Source organism: Euprymna scolopes, chromosome 8, assembly GCF_053919585.1.
Source record: "Euprymna scolopes isolate OS-2025 chromosome 8, ASM5391958v1, whole genome shotgun sequence".
Taxonomy (NCBI): domain Eukaryota; kingdom Metazoa; phylum Mollusca; class Cephalopoda; order Sepiida; family Sepiolidae; genus Euprymna; species Euprymna scolopes.
Window position 1 is genome coordinate 158,383,951 of NC_136489.1, and position 18,965 is coordinate 158,402,915.

General features: G+C 34.0%; 1 protein-coding gene and 1 long non-coding RNA gene across 2 annotated transcripts in view; one reads left to right on the forward strand and one right to left on the reverse strand.

The window, feature by feature from the left end:
* The window catches only part of LOC145283851 (uncharacterized), a 164,338-nt gene extending 157,445 nt beyond the window's left edge, over positions 1-6,893 (reverse strand). The window contains exon 1 of the long non-coding RNA XR_013868767.1: positions 6,861-6,893. This is a non-coding gene — a long non-coding RNA (uncharacterized LOC145283851). The remainder of the gene's footprint in view (positions 1-6,860) is intronic.
* The window catches only part of LOC145283850 (stress-70 protein, mitochondrial-like), a 62,379-nt gene continuing 45,744 nt past the window's right edge, over positions 2,331-18,965 (forward strand). Inside the window, exons 1-2 of the mRNA XM_080132962.1 lie at positions 2,331-2,760; positions 17,972-18,021. Coding sequence (XP_079989088.1) covers positions 2,671-2,760; positions 17,972-18,021 — 140 coding nt within the window. The 5' untranslated portion in view covers positions 2,331-2,670. The remainder of the gene's footprint in view (positions 2,761-17,971; positions 18,022-18,965) is intronic.

Below are 18,965 nucleotides of genomic sequence, written 5' to 3' on the forward strand. Positions count from 1 at the left end.
TGTACATGTGTGGACGTGGGCGCGTATGTTTGTGTGCGCGTATGTATATGACAAGTAATATGGCTTGAAATGTGAACGCGTGTTTTTGTGTGAGACTAGAAAAGGCTCACGCAGATTACATCTTTGCCCAATATCAGCATTCTGAATTCTATGATCTGTTCTCTGCCGAAATAGCTTTTAGTTGCTGTTCTGGACTTAAACACTGGATAATTAAACATAAATAAAGTTTCAAGTTTTTCCTAGGAGGAATAGGAAGGTAAAGTAGATAACGAGCACAAGGTAAGGAATAATGGGATGTTCTGAACGTACCTCATGGCTGAGAACGGGAGATAGCCCAGTTCATGGAATCGATAAAGGCCGTGTGTATCGTTTCAAATTCCGCGGTGAAAGGAGGAAAGACAGAATCGAAAACGAGACTAGGACGAAATCGCGTGAGAACACAAAGTTCTCGAAGGATAGCAATATGAAGTTTTTCCTTTTCTTTTTATTTTATTTGGAATGCCTAAACGGCTAAATTTTCCATTAAAGAAAGATCAAGAAGGGAAGAAGTAAGAAAGGAAAACTATATATAAAAAAAACTCGCACAGAGATGAATGAAAAAGAGGCAAGGGGCACCGGTGCTCTTAAAGTATGTGTCCCTTTGTTAAAAGGAGCCCAGTCTGAAGACAGAACAGTTGCTATTATGAAAATCCAATGCACATCTGACAGAACTCATGTTTGCCAAAGAGACACCATTGAATTGATAGAACACGATCCTGAGCAACACGTTGAACTGATAGAACACGATCCTGAATACGAACACAGTAACATGCAACCAGAGCAGTTCTTCTCAACTGACGTCGAATGACCCATGCGGCCCATTTTCTATAGCCATCGGGCAAAACCCAACCATCAATGTGGGAAGAATGAGTGTAGCCTATTGGCAGACTCTCGACTTGCAACCGCTGCAGAATTATAATAATTTTTAAAATTACATTTTAGACTACAATTAGTAAAGACTTCTACCTGGTCATGGCTGACAGAACGAGAGCATGCTACTCCTGCGGATTAAATAAACGTGTTTCACTTAAAATTTAATGAAGATTTGCAAGTATGGCAAAAAGATTCCCGAGTTCAACAGAAAGGGTCCCAAGTTCAGCAACAACAACAACAACAACAAAAAAGAATTTTTTTCCTTTTTTTTACCCACATGTATTTTTTTATTTTGGTACATGTATGTAAGAAAATGCTGTCATATTGACAGATTTTGTCTTTGTATATTTTTTCCCCTACATGGGTTTTTAATATTGCATCATGTTGAACATTCTGTCATTAAAAAACAAAAGAAGGACAATGAGAATTATGAGGCAGCCGAAAGTAAACCGGTGTAAATAATTGCTGTTATCTCATATGAATAAGACACAACACAAATACTAACTTGAATGATTATTTTATTTTTAAGTTAAACACTGCGAAGCATTGGTAAGATACATTATGTAGCAGTTTTTATAAACGCGTGCGTACTGGACTTAGTCGCATGAACTCTCTGACTGTAGTCGTTATAAAGGACACCCACACCTACCCTCGTCTCTCTGGACGATAGCAGGCGGTTGGGGACGAGTCAGCAAGCAGGACCACCCGGCGAGAGGAAGGCCAAAGAATCAGAATTGTCTCTTTTTCATTGTAGGGAAAGGAAGGTTTAATATAATGCAAAAGGGAATGGTAGTATTAATTTTGCTTTTGTGGCCTAAATCTTTGGTCAGTAAACCGGAAACCCAAGTTCCACTTCCTAGTTTCCTAAAATAAAATTCTAGAATTTTATTTAAACTGTTGAATAGAACGTCATTCAATAACGTAAATACATTTAAATTTGGGTGCTTCTCAAATAGTAAAGTTTCACAAAGCAATTTATCCATTTTTCTTTTCAACCATTATCGAATATTCCAAATGGTTAATTTAAAAAGAAACCGAAATGTATTCGGCTCGATTTAATTTCGTAACGAAATCCTTTTTTTTTTCTTTATTTCATTTAGTTTTATGGTATTAACGTTTTTATTTCAATAAATACTCAATTAATATTAAAAAAAATTAATAATAAGTCACAGAGAGACGAGACACATTATTCACACAATTTCAGTATAACAAAGCGTAACAAAATAACAAACGAACTGAAAACTTCACGCACGTATAATACTATAAATCATATTAATCACCAAACATAGATAACTAAAAATATATTAACTCATTCTTTGTTTGGAATTTTATTGATTGTAGACTTTGAAATATTTATTTACAGAAATATAAATTTTATTTTAATTATTAACAAATTTCCTGACCTTCGACAGAGGTCAAAAGGATAGAGGTCATGCTCATGCTTGCTTATGTAATATACATATAAAGTGACGGTAGTTTTATTATCAGCATTTCTAGTACAATCTAAGCGTCTTTTTTTTTTTTTTTTTTTTTTTGTTTAATAAATAAGTTTAGAGGGTATTTTTTCATTAAATCGAATGAATATAAGAGAATTCTCGATTAAATAAAGAAAGATAGTGCGGTCATATCTCTTTGCGAGGTCTCGAGAACATTCCGGAAGTTGGTTGTGCGCATGCGCTGTTCCAATTCCTTTCGAGTTCGGCCATCACACACGTGTGTGGAGTTTTTTCATCAAGGCGAACACTCCTGCTATCCAACATGCTGGGAACAAGTAGAATATTATCCTCATGTCTCAAAAAGAAAGTAGCCGTCATCGGTTATAGGGAACTTTCCAGTCTGTCAAGAACTGTAAGTTGTTTTCTCTTTGCTTTGTTGAAAATATTTGATCGATAAATTGTCGATGTTGCGGAAACACGTGAAAACCCCTGAGTGGGCCGGCCATTTTGTTGATAGGATTAAAATTTCCGGACTCTTTTCTTATTTTTGTGCGATACTCCTAATAAATGCTCATATTTTCGATGCTTTTTTTTTTTTGTGTTTAAAGATTGAGTGTTTTGATTCTTTTTATTTATTTTAAAACAATTTAATCCTTTCTGATTTTTATTTACTTCAGATCTATTTTCTGTCTGCTTATTTTTACTTCCCTATATTTTTTTTATAAGAACACCAACGCAACAATATTCTTAAAAATTTCACCAATTTATTCCCTTTTTTTTTATCCTAATTCCACAACAAAAATTAATCCATCATAATATATATGAAAATTATTTAATCGATTAAAAAAAAATTATATTTTACTCTTCGCGACACCGAATAACTGCGGAATTTTGCACAAAAATAAATGCGTAATAAATGATTAGTTTCGTAATTTTTGATAAGGATTGATTATTTGAATATTCGCTACAATTTGGTCAAGATCAAAGTGTAGTATCTGTTCTTCAGATGCTGCACTTCTATTTCTTGTTCTCTTTCGGTGGAGGAGAAATCCTTCACGACTGAGACAATTTTTATTTTTGTACCTTTTCTCCACGTTAAAAAACGACCCTGGTGTCTAACTCTGTCCCGTGGGGAGGCATAGTAAATAGGTACTCTCATCCCAGTGGTTAGATTCACAACGTTTCGGCCGATGTAACTTCTGGCCTTCTTTTAAGTGCATGTAAGAAGATCGGGTGTTACATCAGTCGAAACGCGAACATGAGAATCGTCCGAATTATTAATAATGATCACTTTTATATTGTTATTAAATGCGTTTATTACACACATTTAATTTCGAATAATTTAAGCTGATTTTTTTTTTTTTTTTTTTTTTTTTCGGTAAATTTTTACGTGCCCCACTGTCCCAGTGTATTATAAACACTCCGACCTCCCCATGTTAAGAACGGCTTTCGGAATACCCGACAAACCTCGAAAACCATTCTTAACATGGGGAGGTTAGGGGGTGTTTATTCCGAAATCCGTTCTTAACATGGGTGTTTATACTACGCTGGGGCAGGTCGTAAAAAATACCTTTTTCTTTTCTCTAACCATAAACTAAGATTTCACATGGTTCAAATTCTGTAGAAGCACCGTTTTTCTACTTAATTTATATCACTAAAATGTAAATTTGTGATTTTATTTATTTTTTTTTTTTACACTTAAATGTGAAACTTGAAATAATTCTAATCTTTGGACTTAACTTTGTTTTAATATTTTTCAATTTGATATCCATATATGCCGATTCTTTGCAATAATCAAGGTAACATTTACTATAATCTCAAATTAAAAAGAAAAATTACTTAACGAATAATGTAGAGTGTATTTTATACATTATGCTACAATAACGTTACTTAGAAATCCATTCTTAACATACTGGAGAGGTTAACTGTGGGAGTACATTACAATTTAAGATGGGTGCTAGTGCACTTACTGATCCGCGCTATTTTTTTAAAATCGTATTTCCAAGTTTAATTAAAGTTTTATGTTTTTTTTTTTTTTTTATTCAAGTGTAAGGTTAAAGTAAAGAATAGGTACAAAACACTCTCCCCTCTCCATGTTAAGAATGGCTTTTTAAATAATAACGTTATTTCAGCACGGATCAATAAGTGCACTGCACTAGTACCTTAAGATGTAACAAAGTAAAAAAAAATATTCGAAGATTTAATTTAATGTTAATTTTTAATGTGGTGTACTTCGTACATTTTATTTTTCATTTTTCTTTCAACAGTTTAAAATTTAGATACATGTCCTTTGTATTGAGAATTTCTTTTCAAATATTAGCAATTATATAACAATGAAAGGTTCTTTTTAACGTAAACGAGATGAAATTCAATTTGGTCAATGTGGCTTGGTTGTCTCAATGAAGACTTGCCTGCGAAGAGTTGCATTTTAGGGATATTACCCTCTTCCCCCAAACTCTGCATGTTAAGAACGGCTTTCGGCATAAACACTCTTTGGAGGTAAGTCTTCAGTGGGACCACCAGACCACATTGTTATGGATATTTTATTTTATCTTTAATTACAATCTAATTTTAAAACCACAAATCGAGTAATTGTCTTTCAGTTGGCCTTCGGGCCAAGATCAAAGTGTAGTATCTGTTCTTTGGATGCTGCAGTTGCTGCAATGCTGCACTTCAATTTCTTGTTCTCTGGCAATGGAAAATAATTTCTTCACGACCAAGATAATTAAAAAAAATTTTTTTCTCTCTACGTTAAAAAACGACCCTGGTGTTTTAATTTTTGTCACGTGGGGTGGGGAGGTATTATAAATAGGAACTACTGTGAAAGGGAAGGAACTATTTTTTCTCGTGTTTTTCACTCTTTATTTTTTAGGCTTTAAATAAGCCATTAATTTATTCCTGTGATATTATAAACTCGGTGCTAATGCAGAAAGTTGGCGCTATTTTTTAAATCGTATTCCCACGTTTAATTAGTCTTTTTATTTATTTTTTTTTATTCAATTGTAAGGTTAAAAAGTATAGAATAGGTACAAAACACCCTCCCCTCCCCATGTTAAGAATGGCTTTTTAAATAACGTTATTATTTCAGCGCGGATCACTCTCTGCATGAGTACCTTTTTGTTTTTTTTATACATTTTTCGTGTTAGATGAAATGACCTTCGTCATCATCGTTACGAAGACTTTTTTTTAAGGAGCTTTTCCATTAAAAGCACGTGTCTTCCGCCTTCGATGTCTCTTAACATTTGATTGCGTTACGTTTTAAAGTAATTTTTGACTCTCGAAATTTTATGTTTCGTGGATTAAGGAAAGAGCTGAGTGAGGAATTCCGTCATAAATTTGAATAAGCTTATTTCAAGTTCGAAAAATACACCTGAAGAAGGTCGGCGGTTACATTGGCCGCGTTGTGAAAATAACAATCAAAAAGACTATAGAGTATAGTAAATACAAATTATGTATTTAAACACCCTCGAAACGGTGTTTCATGGTAAACAACTGATGATCCCTGAAAACGTAGGACTATTGTTAGTTCGAGTTTGTTTAGCGATTTGCACGAGATTAAATGTTGCCACCGCACTATTTTGAATTTTTTATTTTTTTTTTCAAAGTTAATTTCAAGTTTCACGATATCCTTTTTGGGGTTTGTACACATAGATTCGAAAAAGTTGTCAAAAAACAAATATATAACAAATAAATGTTATCAAAGGCAAGATAAGTTACTTTTCTACCAAACTGGATATATTTTTCGTGTTTTTATTCAATGTAACATGTTTATTCAGCTCAAAAACCATACAGTGTTTACCGATGTATTGGAATATTCAAGATAGCGTCTGATTCTCTCTTTAACACGGTAAGTTTGGGAAAAGGTGTTATAAATAAAAAACCGGATAAAATACTGTTAAAAACTCGCTCAATATATGTTACCGTGACATAGGTTGACATATAATCGGCGGGTTTTTAATAGTATTTTATCTAGTTTTTTAATTGTAACACCTTTTCCCAAACTTACGGTGTTAAAGAGGGTGTGAGAGACGCCATCTTGAATTTTCGACTACATCCGGTAAACACTGTACGTTTTTCGAGCTGAATAAATATGTTACATTGAATAAAAACACAAAAAATATATCCAGTTTGGTAGAAAAGTAACTTATCTTGCCTTTGATAACATTTATTTGTTATATATTTGTTTTTTGACAACTTTTCGAATCTATGTGTACAGTAATACAAACCCCTTTTTCGGTACTTGTAAATCAAGACATTAAAAAATGAAAATATCGAAAAAGTTTATATTCGTTATGGAATGAAGTTCTCCGAAAAAATTCCCTTAAATTCAAGTACTTTTTTTTCTACAGCAAAAAAAAAAAAAAAAAAAAAAAACTAAAAAAAAAAACAACAACAATTTGTTATGATACCGAGCAAAAGGTTCGATTTTAGTATTAAAGATGGGGAGGGATGTCGGGGTTCTAAACTGAGTTATCTCCCCGTGGCATGTTAAAAAAATTCAAAGATGTCTACCTTCAACGTGCTGCCATAAAAACGTGTTTTTCCGCTGTAAAATAAAAATAAAAAATACTACGCGATCAAATTAAATTTGTTTTCGGAGATCTTCAATCCAAAACGGATACGTACAATATAACCTTTTTTTTTTTTTTCGGTATTTTCATTTTTTTATCTCTTGGTTAAACTGTACAAGTACTATTTTTTGTTGTTTAATTGTTAGTTGAAAGCACAGAAGTTACAAAACATTCTCCCCTCCCCACGTTAAGAATGGCTTTCAAAATAACATTACAGTATGGTGGCAAAAGTGCAAGTGCACTGCAGTCTGCACTAGTACCGATGACTTGTTGACAATTTTTCAACAAAGGACTAAAAACTAAATTCTTATAAAAAAAAAATTGGCGTTTCTACACTATTAGGACGAAATTTTGTAGTCTATAAATGGAGTTTTCAGATAAAAAAAAAACAATTCTTTCTACTGATTTTTTTTTTTTTCTTGTATTAATTCTAATAAGTTACAACAGTGGCTTCCAAATTATGCAGTCGGGATTATCTGAATATTACTGAATTATTAAATCGTATTAGCAGGTGAAAAACTTCTTCCATCTTGTTTAAATCGAAACGGAAAATTATCTCCCTTCTGCGCTCTCCGGTGTCTTACGATCGTTTTCATAAAATTCTATTTTTTATTTTCTTCAATAATTTCTACGTTATCGATTTTCGTAATTTTTTTTTATATAATCATCTTAAAAAGACAAGGAATACGTAGATAGCATTGTTTTCATGTCAAATTCAGTATTACGATTTCCGAAATCTCGTCCCAATAGTGTAGAAGCGACGAGTTTTTTTTTTTTTAATATAGTTATTTAGGTTAAAAAAAGAAGCTTCCAAGGTTATAACTAGGATTTTTGTCAGTGCTGACTGAATGGGCATTTTTAAAAAACTTCTAAACATGTTAATCGACAATTTGTAGTTTAGTTTCCAAAATCATGTTTTGCGATCTGTTCGTAACATTGGTTGGTTCAAGGTCAATTTTAATGTGTGCTGACAGATGCGTTTTATTTTTGTAGGGCAAATGAAAAAAAAAAAAAAGGAAAAAAAAAAAAACGTTATCCCCAGCAATTCTTAACTAGGCAATAAGGTCACTACTGATGTTTGTTTATCAGTCGCAGTGAGTCGCACTTACCTTTGCCCCCCTCGAATTTGATCTGGTATTATTCAGTTCTTACAAAGTTCTCATGACAAAATGTCTCGTTTCCTCTGTCGGAGAAGTGCTCCTTTTCGACTGGCTGTAGACATTTTTGTCGGTATTTTTTACGACCTGCCCCAGCGTAATACCACCCCATGTTCAGAACGACTTTGGGAATAAACACCCCCCAACCTCTCATGTTAAGAACGGTTTTCGAGTTTGGGGGTTTTATTTCGAAAACCGTTCTTAACATGGGGAAGGGGGGTGTTTATAATACGCGGCGGCACGTCGTAAAAATTTACCTCTTTGTCTTGTGTCCATATCGAAAAAAAAAAGGGAATTAAAACGATAGTGTTTGTATTGCAATCATCAAAAAAAGGTACGAAAAAGTGATCCAAAATTTAAATCTAACACGTGTTATCAAAGGCACGATGTTACTCTTCTACCTACCTGAAAAAGGGTTTAGTAGTTTTTCTCGCTTTAAAACGTTTAATCAATTCGAAAATCATACAGTGTTTATTCATATATTTGAACAAGAATGTCGGCGAGCTGACTGTTAGATACGTGAAGTTTAGAAAAATGAGTTAAAACTAAAAAATTATACAAAATAAAAACCCGCCGATTATATGTCACGGTAATATATTAGGTGGATTTCTAACCGTATTTGGTATACTTTTTTAGTTTTAACCAATTTTTCCATACTTCACGTATTTAAGTCAACTCGCCGCTATTCTTTTTGTTCTCGAAGCGATTAAACGTTTTAAAGCGAGTAAAACCACTAAAGATTTTTTACAGATAGGTAGAAGAAGAGTAACTTACCTTGCCTTTAATAACGTTTGTGTTATTTTGAATTTTTGACCACTTTTTCGTTCCTGTGGACTGTAATACAAACCCAAATGATGCTCCCCGAATCGATATTTAATTAAACTAAGACCCTTTTGAGAGGTATAACGATAGGCGTAGATGGATCTGCTGGTATTCCTCGGTAGGGGCGGGGCAGGTGACCGGCAATAACTTGTCTACTGTACTTCCGGCGAGCATGGCCTCTTCTTACTACATTCATCTTTTCCTCGGATTACATAACTTGTTCGGATTTCTATCCTCTCTCGCCCTTCAGCTGATGCAATCGGGATTTAAAATTTCGCATTCAATTTACCCCCCCCCCCCGGGCAGTAAGAAAAAAAAAATCTTGTATTTTGCTTTAATTTAACTAATTATTTAAAAATACACGAATCTTTATAAAATTACGAGAAAACTTGTGGATTTTTATTACTTCGAAAAAGTAGTCAAAAAACAAAACTATAACAAATATCAAATGCAAGATAAGTTACTCCTTTACATATCTGGAAAAGTTTTTCGTGGTTTTACTCACTTTAAAATGTGAAATCTTTCGAAAATCATACAGTGTTTATGGATATATTTTGGAAAAAAAAATGGCTGCGTGATCGTTGTCGAATACAGTAAGTTTGGGAAAATGAGTACAAACTAAATAATTATACAAAATACTGTTAAAAATTCACTCAATCAATGTGTTACCGTAACATAGGCGGTTTCGATGTGTTTCTAACAGTATTTTGTATAATTTTTTAGTTTGAACTCCTTTTCCCAAACTTACCGTATTCAATAGCGAGCACGCCGCCATTTTTCTTTATCAAATATGTCGATAAACACTGATTTTTTTAAAGATTCCACGTTTTGAAATGAGTAAAACCACTAAAAACTTTTACAGATAGGTAGAAAAGTAACTTATCTTGCCTTTGATAACGTTTATTTGTTATATATTTGTTATATAGTTAGTTATAAAATATATATGGCGGTTTAGCTATATTGAATATTCAGGCTTGTGCGCATAAGCCTGCAGAATCCTAGAGTGGATGAAACGCAGAATATTCAATGTAGCTTAATCGCCATATATATTTTATAACTAACTAGCTTTACCTACGTATTGAGCACTTTTGAAGTAAATACTTAAAATTTACACATAAATTTATACTTGCGTATATTAATTTTGAGTAAATGAAGCAGTTATATATTTTTTTTTTTCAAATCTGTTTCTCATTCATTTTTACGTGACTGGCACGTTATTTTATTTTTTTTATTTTTTTTTTTGCAATGAATCTATCATGTATTGAAATAAAAAAAAATGCATTAGTGTAAAATTAAAATTTATAATATGTATAGCATTTAATAACGGAATAAAATCCACCACAATGCATTGTTTTTTTTTTGTTTTGTTTTTTTTACTTTTGGAAACAGTCTTAATTTTAATAGTTTTCTTAAAAAAAATGAAATAGTTTTAAGTTTTTTTTTTTTTACACTAGGTCCACCTCTACATCTTTTAAATAACGACTTTTATAGGTTTTCAACTATGTTGAATAAGAAAATCTTTTCAATTTTGCTGAGGAAAGTAGTTTTTGTGATATAAAGACCTGTATTATACACTAATTCACTGGCGGCCATGTTTGTACATGCGCGATAAACAAATCTACTTCTCTGCGACCGACACTGCCACCTAACAGAAACAAATCCACTTTTTCACAACCGAAAAATTAGTAATGTGCACGCGTATGGAACAAAACATGACTTCACTTTTTGGAGTAATTTCATGTTAAGAACGGCTTTTGGAATAAACACCCTAGTTGGGTGGAAGGGTGAAAATATTTGCCCCAAATTTAATTGATATTTGTTAACGTACCCGAAAACCTATAAAAGTTGACATTTGAAATGTGAATGGTGAATTGGTGCATGCATACAGGTTTTTGTATGTTAAACTACTTGTCTGCAAAATTTCAATGCTATTTTCGTATTCAACATAGTTGTAAACCTATAAAGGTCGTAATTTTAAAGAAAATTGTGGAGGTGGACCTAATGTAAAAAAAAAATGAATTAGTTTGACTTTTTGGAATTTGAAAGCATTTAAACTGTCAAATATAAAGTAAGAAATTTTTATCTGGTTTCCACCTTAAAATTTTCCTTTAAAAGAAGTTTTTGAGTATGCTGAAAACGAATATCGCATGTAACTTTTCCAGATATTAAGCAATGTCAGTTCTTATGTTATTGCTGGTGGTCATCTTGGTACGCATGAGTGCACAGTTTCTCGGGGTTGCATTTATACACAAAAGCACGTACTCACACGTACAAGATGACCACCAGCATTTCTGAAATGACCATTAAATATTCATATTTGGATTCTTCGGTCGGACTACTCTTTTCATTTTTGAGTGTTATTTGTATGATGTTTCGAGCAATGTGCCTTCTTCAGGTGTATCTTGTCTTGTCTAAGTTTTTAATCTATGGGGGTAGCATGACTGAATAGAAATCCCAAGTAATTCATAATTGTATTTTCAATTTTAGCAAGTACTTTATCCACTGCGCCATGGGTACTTGCATAGTGAATAAAGTACTTGGTAAAAGTCAGTCGTGAGGTTGAAAGTTCAATCCTCAGTGCGGGGACACTCCAAATACATTTGCAAATTAAGATTTCTACTCAGTTATGGCTGATGAAACAAAAACCTGTTACTTCCATGGATTAAATGAAGAGTTTAGTTTAAAACTAGCATGGGTGCCCGGTGTTGCCTGGATGTTTGGAGGTGTGTGTTGAGCAAAAAAAACAAAAAGTGGGAGTAGGAAGGCAGGCTTGAACCCGTACCGCGAAGGAGGAAAAGAACGTGAAAAAAAAAAAAAAGTGACGTCTTTGCTGTTACGACCGCCGCCAAACCGGAAGTGACATAGGTTTAAATTAAGGCGAGACAATCGAAAAGAGGGGATGACTTTCGAAAATATCGGCAAAAAAAAGCAACACCTCCCTATCGAAAAGCGCCCAGTTGAGGGTGAATAAATTAATGTTTTTAGCCAATTTTTCGGTATTTGTGGTCCAAAGGGTCGAGATTCGAAATGATACTGGTCTTGTGAAAATCCGTCGCCTCTGTCGAAAGTTTTAGGCAGACATGCAAACATACATACATACATACATTCATATATTGGTAGCTCAAATTTTCGACCCAAACCGATTGAAAAGCTTCTGAATACCCTTTATGTAAAATTTCAAATATTTAGACCAGAAAGTGTCTGAGTAATTTGATAGACCTAAGAGGTCAAATTTTTTAAAGTTTGACCCCTATTATAACCCCTTAACATTTATTGTTTTGGGCTCAAATCAAGTTAGCTTCATGTCCAAGGAACCTATATCTAAAATTTCAATTGTTTATACCCAAAATTGGCAGAGGAGTTTGGTAGAGTTGTCAAAGGTCAAATCATTGAACTTTGATCCCTTAACAGCCAAATTTCTAGCCGAAAACCGATTACAAAGATTTTCCAAAATCTCCATACCCTGTATATTTTATTTCGAGTCTGTAGACTGAAAATTGACAGTTATTGCATCGGGAAATGTGTATACACACACACTTTCACTTTTTTAGATATATAGATTACATGCTGATTCCAGAGTTCAACAAGATACACCTGAAGGAGGTTGGAGGTTACATTGAATGAAACGTTGAAATAGTGCTGGTGAAAAGAACAGTAGTCCGAAGGATTAAAATATGAATTAAAAAGTCTTACGAAATCCCGTTTTTTAACATTTTCATCCACACTTACTGATATAATAATTCTGGCTTGTTGCCTAAGTGTTTCACCTTTTTAAAGTTTTCAGTAAAAATTACTTTTATGCAAGTTTGATCAAATCCGTTGCCAAGGTCGCTGGAAAAATGGTGGGATGCTCCTATCGTTCCAGTAGATATCTCACTGCTGATGCAGTTCTCTACCTATATAAGAGCCAGGTACCTCCAAGCATGGAGTACTGTTGCCACATCTGGGCATGAGCTGCTAGAAAGGACTTATCCTGCCCTGATAGTTTAAAATAGACTTTGTAGGCTAGTAGGAGATGCTCTTTTCTCTTCTCTGCAACCTCTTTTTCACAAGCGATGTTGCGAGCTTGTCTCTGCTTTATTGTTATTTTCATGGCAAGTGCTCGTCTGGGTTCCAATCTATGGTTCCCCCACCTACCCCTGCTAAACTTTCACAAAAAACATTCGTCTAGCTGAAAGCACTATCAATAATTTCCCTCACTCTTTATCTGTGCCTAAATCTAAATGTAGATTCCATGAACAAAGTTTCTTTCTTAGAACTGCACGCCTCTCTTCTGTTTGCCTTATGGTTGTCTTCAAGTCCAACGTGAACAAGTTCTTGATGAGCCGTTCCACTTGTTAATAAATTTACTGAATTTCCATTACTAACGATCACTATATTTTCCAATTGACAACTGTACACTCTTTCGCCCTTATCCTCGAGTGGCCTCTGGGCCTTGATAAATGATGATGCCCCCCCCCCCCCCAAAAAAAAAAAAACAGTTGCGAACTTGATATCCTGATTATTTGAAAAAACTTTATTACCGTATATACTTTTTTTTTTTTAATTTTACTTCAGTAAGTTTTAGGAGATCCTGGAGCTAACATTTGATTCTATTATGATTTAAATTTATATCCGAGGTCTCTTTTAAGAATAGATACTGTTCCCTTTATGGCTGCTATCTGTATTTCATTACAGCTTGGACTTCAAGGGATTGCTTCTCAGTATTTCTGAAGATTCTTTTTTATTCATCCAGTCGCTCTTATCACAACCGGTATGATGTGTATTTCTTTCAGAGACCATGTTGTTTTTAGATCATTTTTTAGGTCCTGATATTTTGTTATCTTTTCACGTTCAGCTCTATTAAGGCTGAAATCATTTGGGACTGTGACATCGACAATGAGCGCAGAACTTGATGTGTATTTTAAGACCAAAAATTGTCATTTTAGGTATTATCTGTGTACAAGTCGACTGTAGATTCTAAACAAGTTAAATGGTCCATCTCATGGCTCTTTCTTGCACAGATAATTTTTTTTTTTTTTTTTTTTTTTTTTTTTTTTTTTTTTTGTGAGCGAGATTATGTGTATTTACGCAAGTGTGCTCTATTCGATTTTTATATATACAACCAATCCGCTGCATACTTACATGCAACAAACGCAAATGTTGCTAATCGGACATTCTGATCAATGACATGCTGTAGATTGCAGGCGCAGTTATTGTTTTTAGAAATAATTTTAAGCCACGTAACATAATGCAAACGCATACATTGTACGAGCCGTAATATATTGTAAATAATGTGAATGCATGCGTCAAGTGCCATTAAATGGTTTCATTAAATAGTTGTCATTAAATTGTTAAAACTTGTTAAACTCGGGAGAGAACGACGTATTGTAAACACTACGTTTTTTAACTTACTTAAAAAAAAAACGTCATATCGAATACATCATATCAGGCTTGTAATCACATATAAAGAGTGAACAGAGCTATTCCAATTATTATTAAGCCTTCCACTAAAAAACACATGTACTTGCATGCTGGCAAACACACTGTAGTAGGGTTCGATTTATTACAAGGATTACCAATATATACCGAGTGCACAAACAAAATGGCGTTTTCTATGTTATGATCGAGCACTAAGTCGCTCTTTAACAACATTTCTAAAAACATTACCTATGGATAAGTCGAGTCTTCCCAAAAAATAACCTTAAAATCGCCTAACAGGAATTCTAGTGTTCATTGTTTCTCGGATCTTGAGGTGGAGAATATTACTTTCGTTCTCCCCAGTTGGTTGTCTACATTCTAATTTCTTTGTGTTTTTTTTTTTTTTTTTTTTAATATTGTAGTTTAGCTAGATTACAGGAAAATGATTCATCTGGCCTGCTAGAGTATCGAGCTAAATACTGTTACTTGAGGTAACATCACTAGAAAACGATACATCATTTCTTGTATGAGTAAGTGTTTGGTTACGGGCTTCGAATACTACGTCATTGTGAATATTTGGTCGAGGTTTATTTGTATAGTAAAATATCCTCATCTCGGGCTGTCGAAACAGACCCTTGCCCCTCCCCCGAGAGACTGAAGACACTAGGGTGTTGTCTAGTAAGCATTCAACCTCTCCTCCACACATGATATAACGTGTGTGTTTGTGTGTACATGTTATGTAATATTTGGTTATTACATAACCAATTATTTTTCTTAAAAAGATATTTACCGATTTTGATAATAGCTATATAAGATATCATTTTTAGCCATTGACTGAAGAATGTCAGACATGATTTAATTAGCCTATTTGAAATTTCAGTTGTCCATGAAATTGAATGTGTTGATGGCTGATAGAATTATTGAATAAAATGGTATGAAATAAATATAGATTAGATGAATCTGTTATGTGAAATCTGACCAAACCCGACATAAAATTTCTTGAACCATGCTTCTACATGGTTGGGATGAGATTTTGTGGTCGATAAATGGTGTTTTCCGATAAAAAACCAATGGTTTCTACCAATTTTTTGTCAATCCTAATAAATTACAATGGTAGCTTCCAAATTATGCAGTCAAAATTACTTGAATATTAGTGAATTATTAAAAAAAAACAAACAATTTGTGTTAGCAAATGAAAATTGCTGCCATCTTATATAAATCGAAACAAAAAAAAATGATCTCCCTTTTTGAACTCTCCTGTGTCTTACGGTCATTTTCATCAAATTCTATTTTATTTTCTTTAATAAATAATTTTCTACCTTTATCGATTTTCGTAATTTTTGTATATAACCATCTTAAAAGTACGAGGAATACGTAGATGCCATTGTTTTCATGTGAAATCCAGTTTTACGATTTCTGAAATTTCGTTTCACTAGTATAGAAGCACCAAAAAAATTCTATAGTTATTTAGGTTTAAAAAAAACTAACTTCTAAAGTTATACTAGAATTTCTGTTAAAATGCTTTGCTGAATGGGCGTTTTTAAAAAAACTTCTAAACATGTTAATCGACAATTTGTAGTTTAGTTTCCAAAGTCATGTTTTGCGATCTGTTTGTAACATTGGTTGGTTCAAGGTCAATTTTAATGTGTGCTGACAGATGCGTTTTATTTTTGTAGGGCAAAAAAAAAAAAAATTACCCCAGCAATTCTTATGAATGACTTGAATCGCAGGAAGGCTGACTGGCCAGGGCAAATCTGGAAGAAAAACCATACAGCATGGAATTTGAAAATAGTTTACCCGCTGAACTGAAGAGTGAATTTGCGAAATGTTATAAAACTCAGGCTCCTTAACAAGGGAAAATTAATTTTAAATGAATAGAAGATAAAGAGTTTATTATTTTTAAACAAGGACGTTTCTTCAGATTGTATTCATCCTTACGTGAAAAGATGAACGTTTTCAATCTTTAATCCTTTTGCGGATTTAATTTGTCTATATTATATTTAATTGGAATTCATTATTTAGATGAGTATTATTTATTAATTTATTTATTGCGGACTATTATCCTCATCTTTCTTGGATGTTTCACGACGTTTCGGCCAACTATTCCTCTGGCCTTCATCAGGTGGTAATCGCGACTGGATAGGAACATTAATCTCCTCAATGCATTCTCAGCAATTATTGGTGAGAAGACAACTGTGGATGGCAGTAATTGCTGAGAAAACAGGAGATTCAGTGTTACAATCTTCAAAGGAAGAAAATTGATAAAAAAAAAAAAGTTGCAATTGATTTGGAAGATTAAATTCTGGTATTGCGAAATTGTCAAATCTTATTACTAATCTGCAGTTAAAAGTTTGATCTAGGACTTCACTACCTCGTTTAGAACATTGGTTTAATGTTTTTATGGGAAAAGTAGCATGATGTTGTTCATATTGCAAAGATCCTGGTTTCTGTACGACTCCATGTTCTTGGGTGAGTCACCTGTTTTTTGTTGAAGAGCCACGACAGGTGTTTCATCTTCATAGTCTGCTTCAGTGGCTTTTTACAGAAATCGCTTAAAATGTTGCCTTTCCATTCATGTATGCAAAGCAAAGAATCTCTTTATACACCAAGATCCTGATGACCTTATTGTTTGAACCATTCTCCCTTGCAATAGCGTGAGTTTTACAATGAATGTTCTGATAACATAACACGAATGCTTTTCTCTTTTCTGCCATCTTTTTTGCCGTTGTTGAACTTTTAATCTTGTCTGTCCTTTTGTTGCTGATTCCAAGGCATACTCCACCCTCTTTCACAAATTTGAAAATTCCAAATTTGCTTATGGCCAAAAAAAAAAAAAAAAAAATTATGTGAATGAATGTCTGCGTCATGTAAAAATATTTATTGAAATTGTATATAAATTTATTTTCACCTTTTTTTAAAAAATTTTTTTTTAATTACATTTTCAGCACAAACAAGGCACATTGCCACTTTGGTGTAGGGGGCTACTATCAGGGGCAGCAACTACTGAGGCACTATGTTGGGATTTGGGCAACAAGATGTCGGTTCATGTTACACTTGAACTTCTGCATGTCAGTACAGTTAGGGAAGCAGGGACCTGGAATGGAATTCTGGAGTCTAGCGGTTCTGGGGAAGAAACTACTGGAGTAGAAAGATCTTTTACATCTAGGGATCTCTACTGTGTGGGGGTGGGATTTAGCTGCCTGTCAGGTTTGTCGAGGGTGTCTACGTCGTGGGGGCACAAGTGTCTGCAGTTCGTCAGAGCATTCACCATTAAAATACTTGTAAAACAGGCAGAGGGATGCAACGTTTTGTCGATGGGACAGAGGCTGAATCTTAGATGCCAGTTCAGGGCCTATCAGATTGGCGACTCTCTTTTGAACCTTGTCTAGGAGCAAGAGACTAGCAGCAGATGCACCAGCCCAAATGTGACAACAATACTCCATACATGGGCGAATGGTGGCCTTATAGAGGTACAGGATACTTTCAGGTGTCAGTAGTTTTCTAGCACGGTAGAGAGAGCCTATCTTTTTCACAGCGGCCCTGGCAATGTTTTCAACTTAAAACATGTTTAGCTTCTAAATGAAACTCGATTCATTTTAATATTAATATGAATGTTAACTTTTTTTTTTTATCAACTTTTTGCAACTAAATTTTTTTATTTTTTTTATTGCAGCAAAGTGTTTGTTTAATAAATGGAAAAATCTGTCACAACAGACGTTATGCGTAAGTTTTTCTCACATTTTTTATATTTTGAGCTAAACAAGATGATAAAAAACTAATAGTTCTTGGAAATTTGTTGAGCTGACCTCCAATCAATTGGATCCTCTTATATAGTTCCTTTTGAAAAGGCATGAACATGCTTTTTCTGTTTAGCAGCTTGTGTTCAATAAAATGTATCTAATTGATTTGATATTCCGTAAAGCCATACAAAACTTTACTTTCCACTCATATTAACTGACGCGACCGTGAAACGTTAAATGGACATGGAATTTGTTTTCTTTTAACGATCACAAAATGTGGGGAGGTTCAAAACGGTTTTTGAATTTTAATAAACGTTATTTTTTTAATTAATTTTTTTTATTATTCAATTTTCACCCCAAACAAGGCACAGTGCCACTTTGAAGCAGGGGGCTACTATCAGGGACTTAATTTGCAGGGGCATTATGAAGGGAGATGAGTAGAAAGATGTCTGTTCACATTACACTTGAACTTCTGCATATTAGTACAGTTGGGAAAGCAGAATCCCGGAAGGGAGTTCCAAAGACTTGCAGTTCTGGGGAAGAAACTATTGGAGTAAAAGGCTTTCTTGCACCTAGGGATCTCTACTGTAAAGGAATGAGACTTACTAGCTTGTCGGTAGTTATGTCGAGGAGGTACAAATGTTTGCAGTTTGTCAGAGCATTCACCATTAAAGTATTTGTAGAACAGGCAGAGGGATGCAACATCTCGTCGATGGGACAGAGGCTGAAGCCTAGATGACAGTTCAGGACCTATTAGGTTGGCGACTCTTAGCAGCAGATGCACCAGTCCAGATGTGACAACAGTACTCCATACATGGGCGAATGGTGGCCTTATAGAGGTACAGGATACTTTCAGGCGTAAGTAGTTTTCTAGCACGGTAGAGGGAGCCAACCTTCCTTGCAGCAGCCTTGGCAATGCTCTCAATG